The sequence below is a fragment of the Mustela lutreola genome, chromosome 3 (genome assembly GCF_030435805.1).
Source record: "Mustela lutreola isolate mMusLut2 chromosome 3, mMusLut2.pri, whole genome shotgun sequence".
NCBI classification, from domain to species: Eukaryota; Metazoa; Chordata; class Mammalia; order Carnivora; family Mustelidae; genus Mustela; species Mustela lutreola.
In genome coordinates, this window is record NC_081292.1 from 74,447,544 (window position 1) to 74,468,107 (window position 20,564).

The 20,564-nt window shown below is 40.1% G+C and overlaps 1 protein-coding gene across 2 annotated transcripts in view; it reads left to right on the forward strand.

Annotated features, from left to right (window-relative positions):
- Positions 1 to 20,564, forward strand: part of TOX (thymocyte selection associated high mobility group box) — a 299,710-nt gene that overhangs the window by 276,640 nt on the left and 2,506 nt on the right. For both annotated transcript variants that reach the window (XM_059166388.1, XM_059166387.1), the window contains 2 exons: positions 1,297 to 1,377; positions 13,792 to 14,178. In XM_059166388.1, coding sequence (XP_059022371.1) covers positions 1,297 to 1,377; positions 13,792 to 14,178 — 468 coding nt within the window. The remainder of the gene's footprint in view (positions 1 to 1,296; positions 1,378 to 13,791; positions 14,179 to 20,564) is intronic.

Genomic DNA, 20,564 nt, shown 5'->3' on the forward strand with positions numbered 1-20,564 from the left:
GGCATTAGAAACCATGAATTGACCTCTGCTGCCGACTTGGGCAGATATTTGGTCTTTAGACATCATTTATATTTAACGACTCTGACTAATTCTGAAGCCAGTTTTCAATACTGATCTGTGTCTGTTTTGGAGCTCAGCGTTACGAAATATTAGCCAAGCCTCATTCCCTGCTATAAAATTCAAGATGTGGGGAATTTAAAATAGGTCTATTGATGAAAATACATTTCCATTTACACAGTAAATGGTGAAAAATATTTTACTCTTTAGGACTGATTTCAAAAGATTGCCAAAAACAGACTCGAAAGCCTTGAAAGAATCAACGTAATGGCAGCCGACAACCATGTGTGTTCACTTTGCTAATCTTTCATTTTCGACTCTAATGACTCCTTTCTGTTTAACTTAGCGATGTGACCGTTAGCATACCAGCAAGTCATTTTTCAGTACTTTTGCTCCATTTAGGATGATTTTACTTTTATTTTCAAGATGATTCCCTCTGAAAGATGAAAAGCTTCTGTAAAATGAGATTCATTTCAGAACATCTGTACCTCTTCACAATGAGGTGTCCACAGATCCATGTCATTCAGTGTCTTCGTTGGAAAGGGCATGACCAGAGCAGGCTACCCGGCATGGCACGCCCCCGGCATGGCACGCCCCCGGCATGGCACGCACGCGCCGTCCTCAACCACTCAGCATCCTCGTTCCACTCCCCAAATGAGTCTTTGACCGCCATAGCCGATTCCTGAGCCTTTGAAAATGGAACTTCAAGGCTCGAAAGGTTAAAATAGCGATGAACCTGCAAACTTTGTGACTGTTCCCTTTGATTTACTTTTCGCACGTGATTGGTCATCTGTGAATTCTGTCCTTGTTTTTATATTTAGCATGGACCATATATACCAAGATTTTAATGCACTGTAGGATTACCTGCCCATTATATAAATACGAATGGCTTCTTTACCCGCTTGTGGTTTCCCTGGGAACCTTCCTCAATAGTATCTTTCTAAGCCAACTACCTCCACTCTCAAAGTAACCCAGATAAATCCTTTCATATGCTTAATGTAAATGGAAAATTTTACAATTGTTCATCTTCTTCTTATCAAGTCTATTGCCGTACCTCTTAGAAATCTGTTTCCATAAGAAAACATAATCTTTGGGGAGATATATATTATTATATGATATAATTGCTTGTGTTTGTGTGTGAGTGTGCATGCACATGGACAATTATCACTGTGCATTGTACTTCTCTGGAAACAAAAGCAGATGCACCTTCTAATCTAAGATTCTTTGTTGTTGTTACAGGTCTATAAAAAGAAAACCGAGGCTGCAAAGAAGGAGTACCTGAAGCAACTAGCAGCATACAGAGCCAGCCTTGTATCCAAGGTAACGTGCAACTGTGCGGTACCAGGATGACGTGAGGGCATCTTATCGGAGCCTATGATGGTCATTTAAAAGCATAAAAGACCACTTTAGCATTTCCGCACTATCCTCTTTGTTGAAAAAGAAAAAAATAAATCCTAAACAAAGCTATACGCTGTGGAAATATTGGTTCATACCTAAGGCCCAGAGTGGCATCCTTTGGGGCCTTCTGTGAAATATCGTCCACCTGTGGATGATTGGTTCTGTGGGTTAGTACAGCACATTCTTAATCCTGAGCCAGCCTTCTATTTCTCCATACCCCCCTTAAACTGCCCCTGCCCGCTGCCCTATCCCATTGGCCATTAGCTGAGGAGAAGCCAATGGACTGAAATTCAAGCCTCATTATGGTGGCTTTAGGATGTAAGCCTGCTCCCCTTCCCCCCTTTCTCCCCCCCAAATCACGGCATTTCATTTGAAGTGAGAACACCATTTAAAAATACCTTATGCTTTAGAATATCTTAAACACTAGTTCTTTCTGTGATAAATGCTCAAGAGTTGACTCTCTTTGGTCTCAGATTATTAAAGATATAGTTCCCTTTATAGATTGCTCAGGGAGGTGACCTCAGAGAGACAGAGCTGAATCTGTAAGTACTTGACAGGATGTCCTATCAAGTCCAAATTGGACTGTTCCTGGCGGTGAGTGGCTCTGGGCTCTGGACTTCATTCCATTCACCCACAAAAGCTGTTTCCTCTTTCATCCACAAATATCCATTCCCCTTGCTACAACCTTAAAGCAATTTGATAAATAAGTTTTCTGTCAGGGAAAATATACACTGAATATATTGATGCAGAAAAAAAAGAACACAAAATACAAATGCATGAGAAATCTCATTTCATTATTGGTCTAATGAAACTTTATGCTCCAATTCTAAGAAGACTTACTATTTATTATTTAACCTTAGAATTTCCAGCTCTCCTGTAGTATCTCACTAAGGATCTCACTTTCTGGTTTATCTCACTCCTTTGGAAAATATTTTTATTTTCTGCTGATACTATCTCCCATTTCAGTATATTTACAGAATTCACAGAATGTGTGTGAAATTTTAACCAAAAAGTGAGGTATATAAAATATATAAATATATAAATATAACATATTTATATGCTATAATATATATAATTTATACAATTATGTGTAAATATAATAAATATATAAAATATTAGATCCAACAGCAACACAGACAAACAAACAAAAAAAGAGTTACAAATGATTAGATCCATCCAGCCATTGGGCTAAATAGCCATGTTGATATTATTTAGATTAATATGCCCCAAATAGAAGGAGATTTAAAAAAAAAAAAAAAAAGTTTTCCGTGGTGAGGGCTGTGAAGTGTGTAAACCTGGTAATTCACAAACATGTATGCCTGGGGCTAATAATACATTATATGTTAATAAATTTTTTTTAATTTTAATTTTTTAATCAAGGTAGAAAAAAAAATAAGTTCTCCTTGTTTCATCTAAGGTAAGTTTCTTTTCCAGCATTTTAGATAGAAGTCTAGTCAGAACTTCTATTTTTCCATAGGAGAAAATCAATACTTGAAGTCCAATCCCAATACAAAGCTCTCTGGTTAATGTTATGCAGATTGCCAGAATGTTATAACACTGACGAAGCCTTTACTTTCAAAACAAGTGTCCTCAGATTTGCTCTTCACTGCAACTTTTCCTACTGTTCATTCTCAGAGTTGCAACCCTCAGTATACGGCAATTTATATAAATGCTGCGAATTGCCATTTCTACATTTAAAAAACCAAGCACTTTTTTTAAAGCTTACTCTGGCTTTTTTTTTTTTCCCCCTCTTTGGCAGTAGGAATTTTGCTGGAACTGTTGAATGTCTATTTATGTACAACTATCTATTGTGTGTATACAAATTGAAGGAAAATTACCAGTACCCTCTCCAGGTTAGAAAAGTGGCCCTGTGATGTTTTGCCCGAGTAGATATTTGCAGTATAAACTTTCAGGCACGTACAGAATTTTTACCCACCTACCTTCCCATTGTACACGGACACTTACGTAAAAATCCATTTCTTTTCCATTTTAAATAGTGACAAGGAAAATAATAGCCACTCATATTCACACATACACTTCTTCAGTGTTGTAGATTTTTTGTGTGTATTATAAATTATTTTCCTGTTCTGAAAGATCTAAAGGTACAATCCTAAAATGCGACATGATAATAATAGTTACAATTCCAGGTAACCACAGTGCCCCAGCCAAGCTCTGTTTTCCCCCATTCACTCATTCATGTCTTCATCTGGCAGATGTCCCTGAGCACGTGGGTTGTGCTGAGCACTGTGCCAGGATCAGAGGACGCCATGGAGAATAGGCAGCTATCTTCCCTAGAGAATAGGAGATATGCCCCCTGGAATTTAAGAAGCTTTCTCTTTTGTCAGGGAGACCAAGAGTGAAAACATAAACTAAATGACCAAGAGCTTTGAGAATCTAAGCATTCCGAAGGAAATAAAGGACTGATAGGGATCTGATAGGGGGTCTGCAAAAGTCCTCCTTGAGGAGGGGACCTCATTTAAGGCTGAGAGCCAAAGGAAGACAAGGAGCTTGCAAGACCCAGAGGGAGCCTAGGGAAGAGCCAACCAAGCCACAGTCAGCAAGTGAGAAGCCTCCGGAGACGGAAATGTCTCCTTGAAGTCAGAGGTCAGCGTGGCTGGCTGACTGAAGAGAAGGAACATGGTTTGGGGTGAAGCTGGGAAGATGGGCAGGAGTCAAGACCTTGCAGGACATGGAAAGGAGCTGGATTTTAGTACAGAGGGAAGCCACTGAATGGGTTTCCGTAGAGGATGGATACTCGGATTTATATTTTTATTTTTATTTATTTTTAGGTTTTATTTTGTTTATTTGTGAGAGAGAGAGCAGGGGAAGGAGCAGAGGGGAAGAGAGAGGGACAATCAGACCCCACACTGAGCACAGAGCCCGACGAGGGGCTCCATCTCACAACCCTGAGACCATGGGCTGAACGGAAACCAAGAGTCGGATGCTCAACTGACTGAGGCACTCAGGCGCTCTGGATTTATACTTTTTAAAAGATCACTTTATTGGGGCACCTGGTTGGCTCAGTGGGTTAAAGCCTCTGCTTTCAGCTCAGGTCATGATCCCTGGGTTCTAGGATCAAGCCCCGCATCACTCTCTGCTTCTTGGAGAGCCTGCTTCCTCCTCTCTCTCTGCCTGCCTCTCTGCCTACTTGTAATCTCTGCCTGTCAGATAAATAAATAAAATCTTTAAAAAAAAAAATCACTTTATGTGAATGAGTTCCCTCCATCCCCACACCTTATCCCACAAAATAAGCTTGATTATAAACATTCCTCTCAGGAGGAAAAATAACCATATAGGTAACAAGTGCCCAAGCCCGGAGTTGACCTATAGCATCCTCCATCCCTGTGCTGGACCTTGCTGTCATGGGTCCTGTTAACAGTGTGTTTGACCTGCTTCCTTAAAACACCTCCTGACCCACAAGTCTTGGTAAAGCATTGACATTCTCACTTCATTATTGTCAATGAGATATTGTATTAACTACAGTCTCTCTTCCTAACTTTCCTTGGGTAAATTTTATTTATTCCTCCAGGCCTAAATATTTTGGTACTATTCTCTCTGCAATGCATTCACACACCAAATAGGACTTTGTTTCCCTAGACCAATAGCTCTTCCCCTAACTAATTGGCAGCCACGTCAAGGCTGCAACTTCTTGCTGCTTCCACTCTGGGCCGTTGAAGACTCTAATCTAAAATTAGCCGCTTCTAACGAAACCAAATCAAAAATAGGAACAGCCGGTGAACATTGGCTCCACCTCTGAAGTGGAGTCGTAGGATTAGCAACACTCCTCTAAATTAGTGACGTTCCTGCTTAAATGTACTCTCTACCTTCAAACCCAGCATATTAATTAACATGACTCCAGGTCTGAATAAAATGCCTACCAAAAATAAAAACAGTCATAGTAAATAAATATATTCTAACCTTCATACTTCAAAATGACAACATGACAGATTCTCAGCAAGATACTGTTTCCCAATTATACAAATACAAGTGGTATCTTGCTATTGAGTAGCTTGGGCATCACCTGCTTGCACAGCGTTTTCCATACATCCCTACTCATCATTAACAACCCTACAAAATAAGATTTAGCCCATTTTCTAGATGATCTCTGGGCTGAGAGATTAAGTGATTCGCCCACAGAAATGAGAGGGTGGCAGTGGCAAACAGGGCTGAAACTCTGCTGTCTTGTTCAAAAGCTTATAGGCTTTTTTTCTATGTTGGGTAATTGTCAAATATTTATACCTCTGGAACTACAACAAAAATGTAGCTATTCCCCCAATAAATTGTATGCCACCTCTTACGTATTAGACAGCTAAACTAAAGCTGCCCTGACTTAATGAGGGCGGGGGGCAGAGTGGAGGTGTAGAGGTTTCCGAATCTCGCCCCACCCCCCACTCCCTAACCTCCCACTACAAAGGGCTGGCCAGAGACCCTCAGAGGAATCTGGCCCCTGTGGAGTGTTTGGGAAACACATGCTTTTCCAGCTGTGCTGGCGTGTCACCTGGTCCCAGGGAGCCAGGGACAGACCCAGCCTGCAGAGGCCACCCCGCTGTGCAGATACATCGGTATTGAAGGATGTGTGACTAGGGGCACGGAGGGTTGCCAATACAACGTGGGTCAGACCTCGGAATAATTTATTCAACTCTGGGCCCTATCATTTAAAGGGGGACATTGAAGACAATTCAGAAGAAAAAGGCATAAAAGTAACAGAGGTAAAAGGCAGTAAGGTAGTAGCTGAGAAAGAGAATTTGAAATTACTAAGCCTGAAAAACAAAGACTCGGGCATGTTCAAGCCCATGACAGGCCTTAGCCCCAGGACTGTGATTACCCGTGTTCCATTTTCTCCGACTCTAGAACGGAAAAAAGATGCCGTTTCAAATGGGAGGAATTTGATCTGAGCAGGGCATTGTTAAGCTCTTGAATTGGCTGAGTACACAACTTCTTTCCATAGAGAAATTTAAAAGCAGGAAGCAAAGTTTTATAAGTAAGGATTGAAGAAGATCTCTAAGGCAGAGGGCATCAAGGAAAAATCTATTTAAAATGCCACCAACAATTATCTGTGGCCCACCCATAAGAATGCGCCTGATCTCATCTAAAGTGCTACCAACATCACACCAAGAGTCTTCAGAGGGCAGCAAAGTCCACAGACCCTGAGGGCAGGTGGATCTGGGTTCAAATTCCAGGTTTCCCTCTTCCTAACTTCCATTTCTTTTTTTTTTTTTTAAGATTTTATTTATTTATTTGACAGAGAGAGATCACAAGTAGACAGAGAGGCAGGCAGAGAGAGAGAGGGAAACAGGCTCCCTGCTGAGCAGAGAGCCCAATGCGGGACTCGATCCCAGGACCCGGAGATCATGACCTGAGCCGAAGGCAGCGGCTTAACCCACTGAGCCACCCAGGCGCCCCTAACTTCCATTTCTTCATGCAAATTATTGAGCACTTGATATCTCAACTTTCTCATCTGTTAAACAGAAGAGACAATAGGACACACATCCCAGAGTTTCCATGAGGATCGAATAAAGAACTCTGTATAAACTCCATGATTCAGAATCCTCAAAACAGGAAGCTCTTAATAAATACCAGCTATTTATTATTATTATTATTATTATTACTATGATTATCATCAGCTTTATTTTTCATGTTGTTGGTAGTTGTTGGTAGGTGTGCAGAGTTTGTGTGTGATAGAAAATTTAACTGGCTCATATTTTCAAATTGTCTGCAAGGCTGCTTTGATATAAAGGAATTTTAAAAGCGACATTAAAACAAGAAAAACTTGCTTCGTGGATACATCCTTTTAGAAAGATGAGAAATGACCTAGATATTGAAAAGACTCATCTACACAGCTTTCCTCACTGAAAGGTCTTTATGAGCCTTTAGTCATGGGACAGTAAGAGAGTCCGAGGACCAGGAACATAGATTGTTAAGACTAGAGCTCCCTGGCTTGAACACTCTATTTAAGGTCATTTGGGGTTAGGCCATTAAGTAAAGCTTAAGGATATACAGCTTTTCCATAGACTCAGGAATTCCTAGACCTAGATCTAAATTATTATGTTGAAAATAATGTATAACTTTAAACTAGTTTCATTTTACCACATAGACCAGGATTTATATTCCCAAAATGAGTGTTGCATTCAAAGTAGTCACTTTGGGAGGCTACAAACTTATTTTATTAATGCTCCCAGAATTCAAAAGATTTTTGAAACTCCTCTTTTAGAACTGCAGTCATGAAAAGTTTATGAGCCACTTTAGCAAATCAATCTTGTTACATTGTTCTCACACCTCATTCTTTTTCCCAAACTTCACCCAAATCTAACCCACAGACCTGGCTTCCAGGGACGATTAGCTGTTTCTAAAAATCAGATTCACCATCAAAAGACAAAGAGTTGTCTAAGGATATGTAAAACAGTGTCCTCCAGGCTCTGAAGAGAATTCAAGTAGAGAAATTCCCAAATATTCCAAGTAAAAGCAGCATTATTGAAATATTCATACAGCTTCTTAGGAGGGCCAATCCCGGGGCGGGGGACGGGGGGCGCCTGGGTGCTCAGTCAGCTAAACATCCTGCTCTTGACTTTGGTTCGGGTCCTGATCTCAGGTTGTGCGACTGAATCCCTATTTAGGCTCCTCACTCAGCTGGGAGTCTGCTAGAGATTCTCCTTCTGCCCCTCCCCCACTTCTGAAAATAAATTAATAAATCTTAAAAAAAAAATAAAGTGCCAACCTGGAAGGAGATAACAGTATATTAAAGTGACTTTAAGGGCACACATCAGAGAAGAGACTGTTTCTACCTTGAGGTAGGGTGTCAGAATGTACAGGGACAGTGGAAGCTTTTTATAAAAATGCACAGTGAAGGACAATATTGAATCACATCAGGAAGGTTCTCTGTTGCCATGACTGATAGTAAAGAATTACAACATTTAGTTCAAGGGAAGGACAATAAACTCAAATGATTTCTTTTGTTTGAAATAACTTATAGAATTCATGCCATGGAGAGCTATTGAGACAAATACTGGGTCTGAATTTGAAAATGGGATGGATTATTTTATGACTGTTACATAAAATTTGCAGCTCCGAAAGCCCAGATCGTGATTTAAAGATAATAAAATCTCATGCTTCAGGGTGTAAGTTAATCACCTGCAAGGACCAGGAAGAATTTCCCTTTCAGAAGTAACAACGCACAATTGAGTAGGTGCATAAATTTTGTTTAATTTCCAGTGCATCAAGTATTGGTCAGTGCTGAAAACAAGAATCAAATTAGATGGACTATTAATCTGATTTGGTTCAACAACTCTTATATTGTTGCTTCCACTGAGTTTTATGTCTTGTGTTTATACTTTGCTATTTTAAATAACAATTGCTTTGTCAGTTTCTCATTTTTATAGCACTTATCATCCCAAAATGGGGGCATTTATACACTATGCACTATTGTCTGCTTTATACAAAGTAAATGGATTGAAACTATCTCAGATTATCAACAACATAGTTAATCAGAAGTATCTTAAGGTTTATAGAGTGGTGTCTCTTGTGGAAGATTCTATTGAGAAGACCCAAAAGGTGTCGATTCACACACACACACACACACACACACACACACACACTCATTTTGCTGATGGAAAACGTCTTTCAGAGTCAGTGGTCTAAAAGCAAATAGGAAATAGAACTCACTCAGAAACTAATAGCAAAAACACATTCCTTCCATGAAAATGTCAGATTCATGGGTAGATTTTTAGTTGTGTATACAGTGGTAAAACCATATTTGCCAGGTGACCTACCCAAAGCACACACTACTAAAGAAAAGTGGTTAGTGTATTTCAAAATAGAAGCAAATTTAAATTACTTAGTTTGTATGAGAAAACAGTTTTAATTTATGAATGGTAGGTATAGAGATCTTCATAAACAATCTAATTGATTTGCAAAATTGTAGCCTTGCTTTCATAGTTTAATTAGAAGAAAGTGACAGAACAGATTAAATTTATGATTTCTTCATGTTACCATTTAATCAGATTATGAATTCATGGCACTTTGCTATGGAAAATGAACTTATTCTACCTATCTTTCAAAGCAATAAAATAGCTCTATAATTAATAGACAGTTTGTTGTATTAGTCTGATTAAGAATTAACTAGAAGTGAAGCCAGAAGCAAGTTTTTTGCCATCTAAATGAGTGGATCTTTACATAAAGATAAAAATTCTCAACATACAGTTGGAACACAGTAAGCCTCCTTGTGGCCCGCCATCCACTCCAGATCCAGTGGAGAGTAAAGGGCAGGGTACCTAACCAAAGGACAGAGGATTATAATTTCTCATCACTTCTGGAAAGGTATGGTTTATGCTGACAGCACAGAAGAGAATGGAAAAGACCAGTCAGATATTCTGTGGGTTTTCGAAGATTTCAGCTCTTTCCTCACCGTTTGGGAAAAGGAATGGCATGTCTTGTCAGGAGTCTCAGCAAGGGCAAGTCTTGTTCAAGAACAGTCATTCAGGGCACCTGGGTGGCTCAGTGGGTTAAGCTGCTGCCTTCGGCTCAGGTCATGATCCCAGCGTGCTGAGATCGAGTCCCGCATGGGGCTCTCTGCTCAGTGGGGAGCCTGCTTTCCTCTCTCTCTCTCTCTCTCTCTGCCTGCCTCTCTGTCTACTTGTGATCTCTCTCGGTCAAATAAATAAATAAAAATCTTAAAAAAAAAAAAAAAAGAACAGTCATTCAGTCATTCAACAGACAAACATATCTGTGTTCTCTTTGTCCTGTCACTGTACCAGATGCCTGTGACACAGAGATTTAATTTCCCACCATAACAGAGACCATTTCCTTGATGATGCAAGACACTGTCATAGAGGTGAAAGGGAGAGCACCTCCATTGGCGTCCCTTTCATGGGTAGGCGCATGGCTAGACACTGGACATGTTACCCATCTTGTCACATTCAACTATTAGAAAGTAAGGCTAAAACATGTAACTTCCCCCAAAGTCTTCCTTCCTCTGTATTAAAGATTGTACAGAGTGCTCTCGGTACATCATTTTCAGAGATCTATTTAATTTGTTTGTCAGTAGTCTTTCTAGGGATTAAAATTTAGTACTATTTCAGAATAGGTTTAGCATTAGCGATCTTTACATGCCTTAGTGTGGAGAATATAAATGATAAAAAAAAAATGGCTGGATAGACAAAATATTTTTCTATTTACCACGAGAAAACAGTCTTCACAAGGTTGGCAAAAAGTTATCTCAAATTCGGTTGGAATCTATTTTTATGTACTTGTGTCTCTATATCTCCCTCTCTGAAATGATCTTTCTATCATTTCTCTATATAATGGAAGGCCTGCTGTTAATCAAAAGGTAGAATTCAGGAGGATTTGGTTCATTGTTTATTTTGAATTCACCATTGAAGAAAACCATTACCATGTACATGCCTTAGCTCTTCTAGGATGTAATTGGGAAGCCACCAGCTTCCTAATTCTTTCAATAAATTGTGTCACTGTCCTCAGCCTAAAATATGAAATTCACTATGCAGATGGTTTTCCAGGAAACACAGAACTATAGATTAGTGTAATATTACAGCTGGATTGTGTAATTTAAGTATGTCTTTTGTGGCAACAAAAATTAGCTTATTTCAGGCAAGAAATGACTATTTAAATGGAAGTGTAGTTCTATTTGCCATTTAAAGAGGTTTGTGAAACTTATTAATTCTTCTGAACCAATGTTTTCCATTGAAGACGATTCTCACCAAATGACCCATTGAGAGAAGGTTTCTGTGGTTCTTAGCTGGAGATTCACAACACACTGAAGACTCCCAGAAGCCACTGGCTTGTTTCCCTATACATTTCATCCAGGAACCTCGTTTTTTTATAGGACATGTATTTTTTCCACAAATTCCTCCTCCCCCATACAGTTCGGAACTGCACGTGTCGGGGGCTAAAGTGGATGTCACCCCTAGAATGGCTTGCCACGGGTGGCTGTGCGGCCCCAGAGCTGGTCCTTCTGCTGGCCAAGCGTCTGGACTCACCAGAATTGGGCATTTCTCTTCTACATGTAGCCAAAGTCTATTTCTCCAAGGTTGTTCAATTGGACAAATATCTTTATTTCATTACATGGCTGTAGTTCCCAGGACGATTGTATGATTCTGTCTGAACATGTCAGATGCATCTATGTGCACTTTGTTTACGTCCAGACACACATTCAGGTCATCTGTCTATACACTCTAGATCCCATGTTACTTCTTGACGAGGTGATTATTAGCTAGAGAAATCAAAATGCAAACATCTTCCCATGTATGTGTTTCAGAGCGCTGATGTGAGTGATTTTCAGGGTAATGTGAGTGATTCTTCTTCTGTTTAAATTAAAAACATCTATAAAGCAAGAAATAAAGATGCACTCACATGTATTAAATTTTATAGATATCTATCATGTGTAATAGTTCTGTTCCTGTAGGGAGTTGAAGCCGTATGTGATTAAGTACGAAATTAGCCCTTCTGTGTCAGGCTGAGGAGGGGGAGGAAAACACAATGAGACTGCTTTCCTGGATGACTTCACGACACAGACACACAATAAACACATAATCTTCTTGGCATGTAGGGAACGATTTTTGAGGCATATCATTGCAGTATATGCTATTCCGATGTAGAACTGGCCACTGTTTACACAGCCTGAATTAACCTATTTGAACTTTTCCTGGAATTGTTCACTACTCTGCACACAACAATAAGAATTTTTAAGTAGAAACAACAACAATTTAAAAAATCTACTTAAGTTACTTTTTGTTGTTGTTGAAATCACCTTTTACATCTGCATTTTGCCAAGTTTCTTTCTTTTAAGGCCATCCCTTGAAAACGTGTGAACGATTTCTGACATTTTTAATATTCATACAGGAGACAGGGAGTCTGAATGTCGGTTCCTACTTTGTAAGGCTCCATCAATATGGACACAGATAAATATTATAAGGAGAGGATGCTTCAGAGAGGCTCAAATTCTCGGGGTACACCTTACTTTATACTAGACCTGGTGAAGTCAGAGCCTCCCAGGTCCCCAGATTTCCATGGTCTGGCATATTGTCACAGATGTCAGTTGTGTCCTCTCTCTGGAGAGAGAATGTGGGGCTGGTTGTTCGTTTACCCCAACCTACCTTTCTTGAGTCTGCGTGTAGATGCCCCATGGTCCTCATTGTGGTTTTCATTTCATTTTCCCACACTAATGGAGAAAAACGAGTTGCATTGCTAGTAGTGTTATCTGCTGCCTTGTGAAATGAAGTTCGCACATTGTGTTTCGGGTCATCTTGTGTGACAACCAGTGTCCCTAATGTTCTGGTCCCTCGGACGATGTTCTGTGTCACGGGAGGGTTTCAGAAAGACCCTGCCACGCTGATAGTAACAGGAGCTCATTTGACTGAAAAACAGAATAAGCATGATATCAAGGTTGCAGAATAAGGATATTTGCATCCTCAAGGCACTGTTTTGACAAAGCAACTTTTCTTCTCCAGAAGGATATGGTAGCACGTTTCTTCCCCCACCTGGTTTCACTTCTTCCCTTTTGTTTTATCAGCTTCCTCCTCTGAGCAAATGTAGGAGATAGGTCCTTGCCCTGGAAGAAGTGCTTCGGGGTTAATTCTTGGTTCTTTTCAGCCCCCACTGCTAGGTCTAGTTTTTAAGTCAATGAAAAGATTATTAAGAAATGGCCTTAGGAAGGTATAAAAAAAATTAGGGCAAAATTATATTAATTCATGTTGGAGTCAAAAGTTTCTAAGAGAGATTATTTTTATCCAGTTCATTATGAAGGACAATTCATCACCAACTTCTTTAAAAAATCCAGATGAGTTCTGTGGCTACTTAGAAGCTGTATTAATGTGGTTTTATGTAACTTCAAAAAGGTATTTTAGAACTTTTTTTCTCATATTCATTTCCATCAACCAGCTTTGTTTTCTTTGTGCAAATATCTAGGCCAAGGCTCCTTAAGACTGTAAAAAGGAAACATAAGAAAATGAGACATACAATCAATAGAAGAACTCCAGAACTGAATTACTTTCATAGTGAGCCCCACTTGTCTTTCCTATCGAGGCAGTGAGGACATCCATCTCCCCGCCCATCTGGTTCCTGGTGTGCACAATGAGGAAAGTCCCTAGGTTAGAGCTTGCATTGAGGCAAAGAGAAAGAAAATGTCACTGGAGATTGTTTTAGATTCAGAAAAAGGCAGATTCAGCTCAGTCTTCCATGAACCGCATTACAAATACCGGAGGAGGAGTTCTTAGACCAGAGGCAAGCAGAGCAATAGGCGTTGATCCCCGCGAAATCTCCAGACCACGCTCACCCAGTACACCTGTGTCCGTATCTGAACTCTGCCCCTGTTTGTTTCCTCAACAGAGCTACAGTGAACCTGTTGATGTGAAGACATCGCAACCTCCTCAGCTGATCAACTCAAAGCCTTCAGTGTTCCATGGGCCCAGCCAGGCCCACTCGGCTCTGTACCTAAGTTCCCACTACCACCAACAACCAGGAATGAATCCTCACCTAACTGCCATGCATCCCAGTCTCCCCAGGAGCATAGCCCCCAAGCCGAATAACCAAATGCCAGTGACTGTCTCTATAGCAAACATGGCCGTGTCCCCCCCTCCTCCCCTCCAGATCAGTCCACCTCTTCACCAGCATCTCAACATGCAGCAGCACCCACCACTCGCCATGCAGCAGCCCCTTGGGAACCAGCTCCCCATGCAGGTCCAGTCTGCCTTACACTCACCTCCCATGCAGCAGGTACGCTCGCACTCTGGACTCTTCTTCAGAAGGGCTGGGGGGGGGGGGGGGTTGGGGAACGAAGGGGGAGAGAGGGAAGGGAGGGGGGAGGGGGTTCTCACCATCCAGCAAAAGGTGGGGGCACATGTGTGTTCTGTTCTATTTAATGGACAGAAAATGGAAGGTAGTCAACAAACATCTGCTTTCTGAAAAATAATAATTTACAGGTGGTGAGTTTGGGCAGCATTATAGGATCACGACAATGGATCGCTGCTTCTTTTCCTAAACACCTGCTGGCCTCTTGCCACGTTTCTAGAAATCATATTGCTAATCATCCTCTTTGTTTTCTGCTCCTTGAGTAAAGTACATTTGTAATCATGAAATGACAACTCCTGCTAAAGACCTCTTTGGGACTGAAGGTTTTACATTAAAATATATATATATATATTTGGTTTGGAGATTTTATATATATATATATATATATATATATATATATATAGTTTGTAAAGCTTTGATTAATATGCCTGTTGAGGCCAATAAATGCCACAAAATGAAATCTTGACCCACTGTTATGTAATATTCAGAGCTATCAAATTGGTACAGCCTTTAAAGGACTAAGAAATGAAAATGTTAACCGGAGTTTTGTTTAAAAATGGATATATGGCTTCTGCAAAAATCAGAAAACACAGGAAGTTGGGAAGGTTCTCTCCCAATTATTGAAACAATTTGTGTACGATCTTAGCTGAATTTTCGTTTGAAGTCCAGCTTTTCTTTAGGATTTGGTGTTATTTTAAAATTGTAAAATGAAGAGCAAATGGTGTACATGAAACTAAACGTAAAGCCGTCAAGCATCCTAAAAACTTGTTTTAAAAACATGAATCAAGATTAAAAACTACAAATTGTACCAAATCGTATCAAATTCATCCATCACTTTTACAATCCGATTACTCTTTCATTCCAGAACTGTAATTAAACACGCAAACACAGGTTTCCTGTTGAGCCCCCATCTGGCCCTCTGTGGAGTTGAGTCTGCAGTTGGACCAGGGTGGGTTGGAGAGGATGCAGACAAAGAATCAAATATACTACCCTGGAATTTTTTTTTTTTTTTTTTTTTTTAAGATTTCACCTATTTATTTTGAGAGAGAGAGAGAACTTGAGCGGGGATTTGGCGGGGGGAGGGGTAGGCAGAGCGAGAGGGAGGATCTCAAAGACTCCCTGCTAAGGGTGGAGCCCCACGGGGCCCTTGATCTTGAGACCCAGGAGATCATGCATGACCTGAGCCTAAGTCAAGAGTCTGTCACTCAACCAACTAAGCCACCCAAGTTCCCCCCAAATTCATTTATTTATTTTTTTTAAAGATTTTATTTATTCATTTGACAGAGATCACAAGTAGGCAGAGAGGCAGGCAGAGAGAGAGGAGGAAGCAGGCTCCCTGCTGAGCAGAGAGCCCGATGCGGGGCTTGATCCCAGGACCCTGAGATCATGACCTGAACCGAAGACAGAGGCTTTAACCCACTGAGCCACCCAGGCGCCTCTTATTTTTATTATTATCATTGTAGACTGACAATAGCAAACCTTAATATATTACTTTACCTTTTGTTTAATTCCAGAAAATTTATAGTGCAGGAACTAGCATTATCTTCATTTTATAAGCAAAGAAACTCAGGCTTGGCAGAGTTAAGTCATATGCCCATAAGGTCGGTGCTGGAATTCAAAACCCAGTTCTGTTCAAAAATCAAAGCCTGGCTTCTTAAATTCTGGGCCTGCTGCCTCTCACACTTAATCATTCTTATAGACTATTACCAGTTTTGTATTAGAAAACCTGTATCTCCCAAGAATTTGGAGGATCTTTAAATCTTAGCTAGTTCTAAAATTAAAATGATTAGAGAGAACAAATGGACCTAAGTCTCTTTGCTAAAACTTTTCCTGGTCCCTAAGCCAAAGATTTTGATAAAGCCCTGATGTCCCCCTTACCCAGACTAGCTGCTGATTCACTAGGGAAGAAGACTGGGGAAAAGTCAACTTCTATAATCATGCCTGGTCCACAGCGGCGTCTGTGACTAGCAGGGGACATTCATAGGATCAAATTTCTGCTCTTTCTATCAGACATCACTCAAATAAAAGGGACACTCTTGGGTGTCCTTGCATAAGAATGGACCAGTAATGTTTGTGTAAAGAATGAATAGTCTGAGGAACACAACCTTGCCTTCTTGGATTGCCTCCAGCCTAAGGTACTGCCTGCTGAGGGCCCTGGTTCTGCTCTCGATACTCTAGCTCGAGTCTGTTTCTTCCCAGGCAAGAGAAGAGAAAAGGCACAGTCCCCTCCACCAAGTTGAGGGCTAGAGCTCGGTCTAGAGAGGACGCTGTTTTCTAACTTACCTGCTCAGAAAAGGTTCCTTTTTCTACTTACACAAACACCTTGGATGAGCTAGCTGTGATCCTGAGTAGCTTTCAAACATTTCACAATTACATAAGGCCACATGTGAAAACTCAAGAGACTTGTCTTTCTGTAGAGAATCGGAACTGAATAGGAAAAAATAGAACAGATTACACTGGACACGTTTTTCATCAATCTTTAAGTCAGTTCTATTAGTGTATCTCAAAAAGTATTCTTACTGAGATGGTAGGACCTGATTTCGATTTACATTAATAATAGAAGACAAAATGGCATGAACCCCAAATGGAGAGTAAATAGCTAAAAGACTACTGTGACTAACATCACTTTTAACGAGGCCTGGACCATAGTGGGTGAAGTAAAATAATTGTTGAATGGACAAATGAATAAACAAGCGATTTCAAAAAAACAAGTAACAAAAGTGTTTAAATACTAGAAGAAATTAGAGGTTAGTTTGTAGCATCTGAATTCCTTGGAATTTTTTCAATTGCATTTATTCAAAAAAAATTAATGGAGCCCCTAATGTGTACCAGGCCCTGTCTAGGCTCTGGAAGTTGAATGATAAATGAGAACAGGTAATGAGGCCTCTGTCCCCATGCAGCTGTCATCAGAGTTGAGGAGCAGTGGTGGTGTAGTGGTGGTAATAAGATAAACAGATTAATTAGTAAGATCCTGTTGGGGGAAAGACGAACAGGAATTCAAATTGCAGAGCGTGTGGAGAAATAGCAGACCCTTCAGCTGGAATGAATAAAGAAGGCCCCTGTGAAGGGCTGGCACAGACACGTGGAGGCTGATAAGAGGAAGTAGCCTGTATCAGTCAGAAGGCGGGAGAGGGGCGCCTGGGTGGCTCAGTGGGTTAAGCGCCTGCCTTCAGCTCAGGTCATGATCCCAGGGTCCTGGGACTGAGCCCCACGTCAGGCTCCCTGCTCAGCAGGGAGTCTGCTTCTCCCTCTCCCTCTCCCTCTCTCTGCGCTCCTGCTTTCTCTCTCATTTTCTCTCTCTTTCAAATAAATGAAATAAAATGAAAGTCTTATTTATTTATTTTTTTTAAAGGAGGTGGGCAGAGTAGGTGGGGAGAATCAGCAGAGGCCAGAAACAGGGAAAAAAGGCTCCAGGCTGGAAGGACCTATTTTGGGGGGAAACGTAGCTGGTCTGGGACCTGGGAAGGAGGCCAGTGTGGAGTACGGTGCATTAGGGGAGAGCCTAATGTACCGTACTAGAGGAATGAGGTCATTGGGATAGGATCGTCAGGTTAAGGGGACTGGCAGCCCCCAACAAGTTGATAATCCTAAAAGCAGGATCAAAAAGTCCATCAAGCCATGATGTCACTCAATTTATTAAAATCACAAGTCTGTCAGGGCCAAAGTTCAAGTTCTCAAAGTTGGTCTTCAGCCCATGATTGTAGAACCAGGTTGTGAGTGAAATTCGACCTGTCTGATGGACCATCCAAACCACCTTTATCCTGAAGATGTTTGCTTCTTGGGTGTGGGGGCCATGTTCACATACCCAAACACGAAAAAAAAAGAAAAAGAGAGAAAGTGAATGCAAGTTATTGGCTACCATATTTTTAAAATAATCTCATATTTCAGTATTATGTTAGCTATTTTCTTATCCTTCTGAAAAATGAATATATCCTACAAAAATGATTGTATAGTCCACCAGGAATAATAGTTTCATTTTTTTCTACAATAATATTTTATACACCAAACACACGGAGCTGCTTTTTTTTTTTTAGTCCAGTTTTCTTCCTTTTTTTTTTTTCCTGCTCGCTATATTGTCGAATGAGGTCATGAGAAAAAAAATCATTAATATCTGTCAACTTCCTTTATAACCTTAAGAAAAAATCTTTGTATGATATCACACAGACAGATTTTCAATTTCCTTGTGTAATAAACAGCTGCTTTAGGATTTAGGTGTAATTTAAAGGTTTAAAAAAATCACATTGAGATTGATGAATAAATCAGTTGTGAAGACAAAAACATTGATGCCTGTTGAAAATTCCTCTCCAGACAGGCAGGAAATGAAATTAGTTCCCAGTAAAGTGTGGATATGAGGATCACTGTTTGGATGTGCTATAGGCTTTTTAGGTCTTGCTATGTGGCACAACAAAAATGCTAGGGCTACAGAAATCTAATTAAAGAGCAAATGTCCCTTCTGACATCAAATCAATCTTTATCACGTTTTCTATTTTTATTTCAATCTGGCACCAGAAAATGAAATTTAAAATTCCAGGCATGCTACAAAACAGTTGGTGATTTTTCTCTTGAGCATTAAAATGCAAAATATTCAGCCTGGCTTAATTAGACCGCTAAGCAAACATGTTCCAAAAATGTATATCACCATTGTTGTTTCATATTTACATCAATAATCAAAATGTACTTAGCTTTAGGGTCAACCTCAACACCTTTACTAGTGTTAGAAGAGTAATGCATTTTCCAAATGGAGAGCAAGTTAAACGTTACTTCAGGCTTTCTTGTATTTTTCTTGGTTGTTTGGTTGGTAACTGATCTTAAATTAGGCATTGAGGTTGGCTGAACGTTAAATCTTTGAACTGTTTAGGTGATACGTCATTTTGGTTTTTTTACACTGAAGTTACTCATTTTATCTTAAACTCAGAGTTCAAAGATTAGTGTTCTCCTGACAGTCTCTCACCCAGCCTTGACATCCATTTGCATCGGATGGGAAAAAAGCCATGATGGTTTCTGTTGTGGATTGTGTAGGATTGGGTGGAAAGGAGTTGGTTTGTTTTTATTCATTTTTTGCTCTCTCGTATGTGGTCATGCCTTCAACTAACTCAAGATATTTCTAACTACATTTTTTTTTCGACACTTGCTTACTGTTAGGTTATGTTTTGTCCATTGTGCAAAAGTCCAATAGGGAGAACTTCCCATTAAAATGACAGGAAAGCCCCTGGCATTTACACATTATACAGCCCCATGCATTCCCAACTGGAGTCTGTTAAACTTTATTCACCGGAAGAGATGACTTATTGAGCCACTACTACAGTAGTACAGTAGTGCTACTAGTAGTGTAGTAGCATTACTACAGTACTACTGAGAATATTCAGTAAACAAAGAAAACACTCCAAGCTGGATGAAAAGCCCATAAAGACAGTATGATAGGGGAGCTCAGTCAGTTGAACATTTGACTCTTGATCTCGGCTGGGGTCTTGATCTCAGGGTCATGAGTTCGAGCCCTGTGTTGGGCTCAGCACTGGGTATGGAGCCTACCTAAGGAAAAAAAAGACAATATTATAGGACCATAATGGAATGAATACATTTCATCAAAGGCAGTGGGACTCCCTGTGTGGTCAATCAGCCTGGAGAGGACGGGAGAACCAAGCATCCAGTTACCCCTCTTATTTTTTCATTTTGCTGCCTTGGAAAATGTTTATAGCTTGAGCTACAGGTGTCGTCTACACAAACATGCTTATTTCCCACAAGCCAGTTGTAAAATGAGGAAATACTCTAATCCTTTTAGTCTGTGTGAGGTCAAATAGCCAGACTGCTAAATTCTCTACTTTCCAATGATGTGTTTCTAATCATTCAAAGGTTTGTCTTTCATCCACAGTTTTGGTGGGAGTTAGTGTGGACATTGGCTTGCAGTCTTTATCACTGGAATGGAAAGTAAATTAATATCTTAAAGCCAAAATGGAGAATTGAAGACATTTGATAATAGGTACCTTTGAGTGTTTACCCAAGGGACCCTGAAACACGAATCAAAGTCTGAGGAAATATCCTTAGTTAAAAATCAATCTTCTGATCATTCTGCTGAGCTAAAACAAAAACAGTAGCAAGAACAGTAAAAACTCAATATTATGCCTTCCAAAGCTCCCCGCAAGTAAATAGGGAATGGTTCGTTTTTAAGTCTCTTGATTTTTCTATGGTTAAAAACCATGTATGAAATCCACAGCAGAAAAGACAACCACAAGATTAATTAAGTTGCTTTTTTGGTCAATTCCAGCAAAGCTTGCTTATGCTGCTCTTGAATTCACCAGATAAGCTAAAAATAA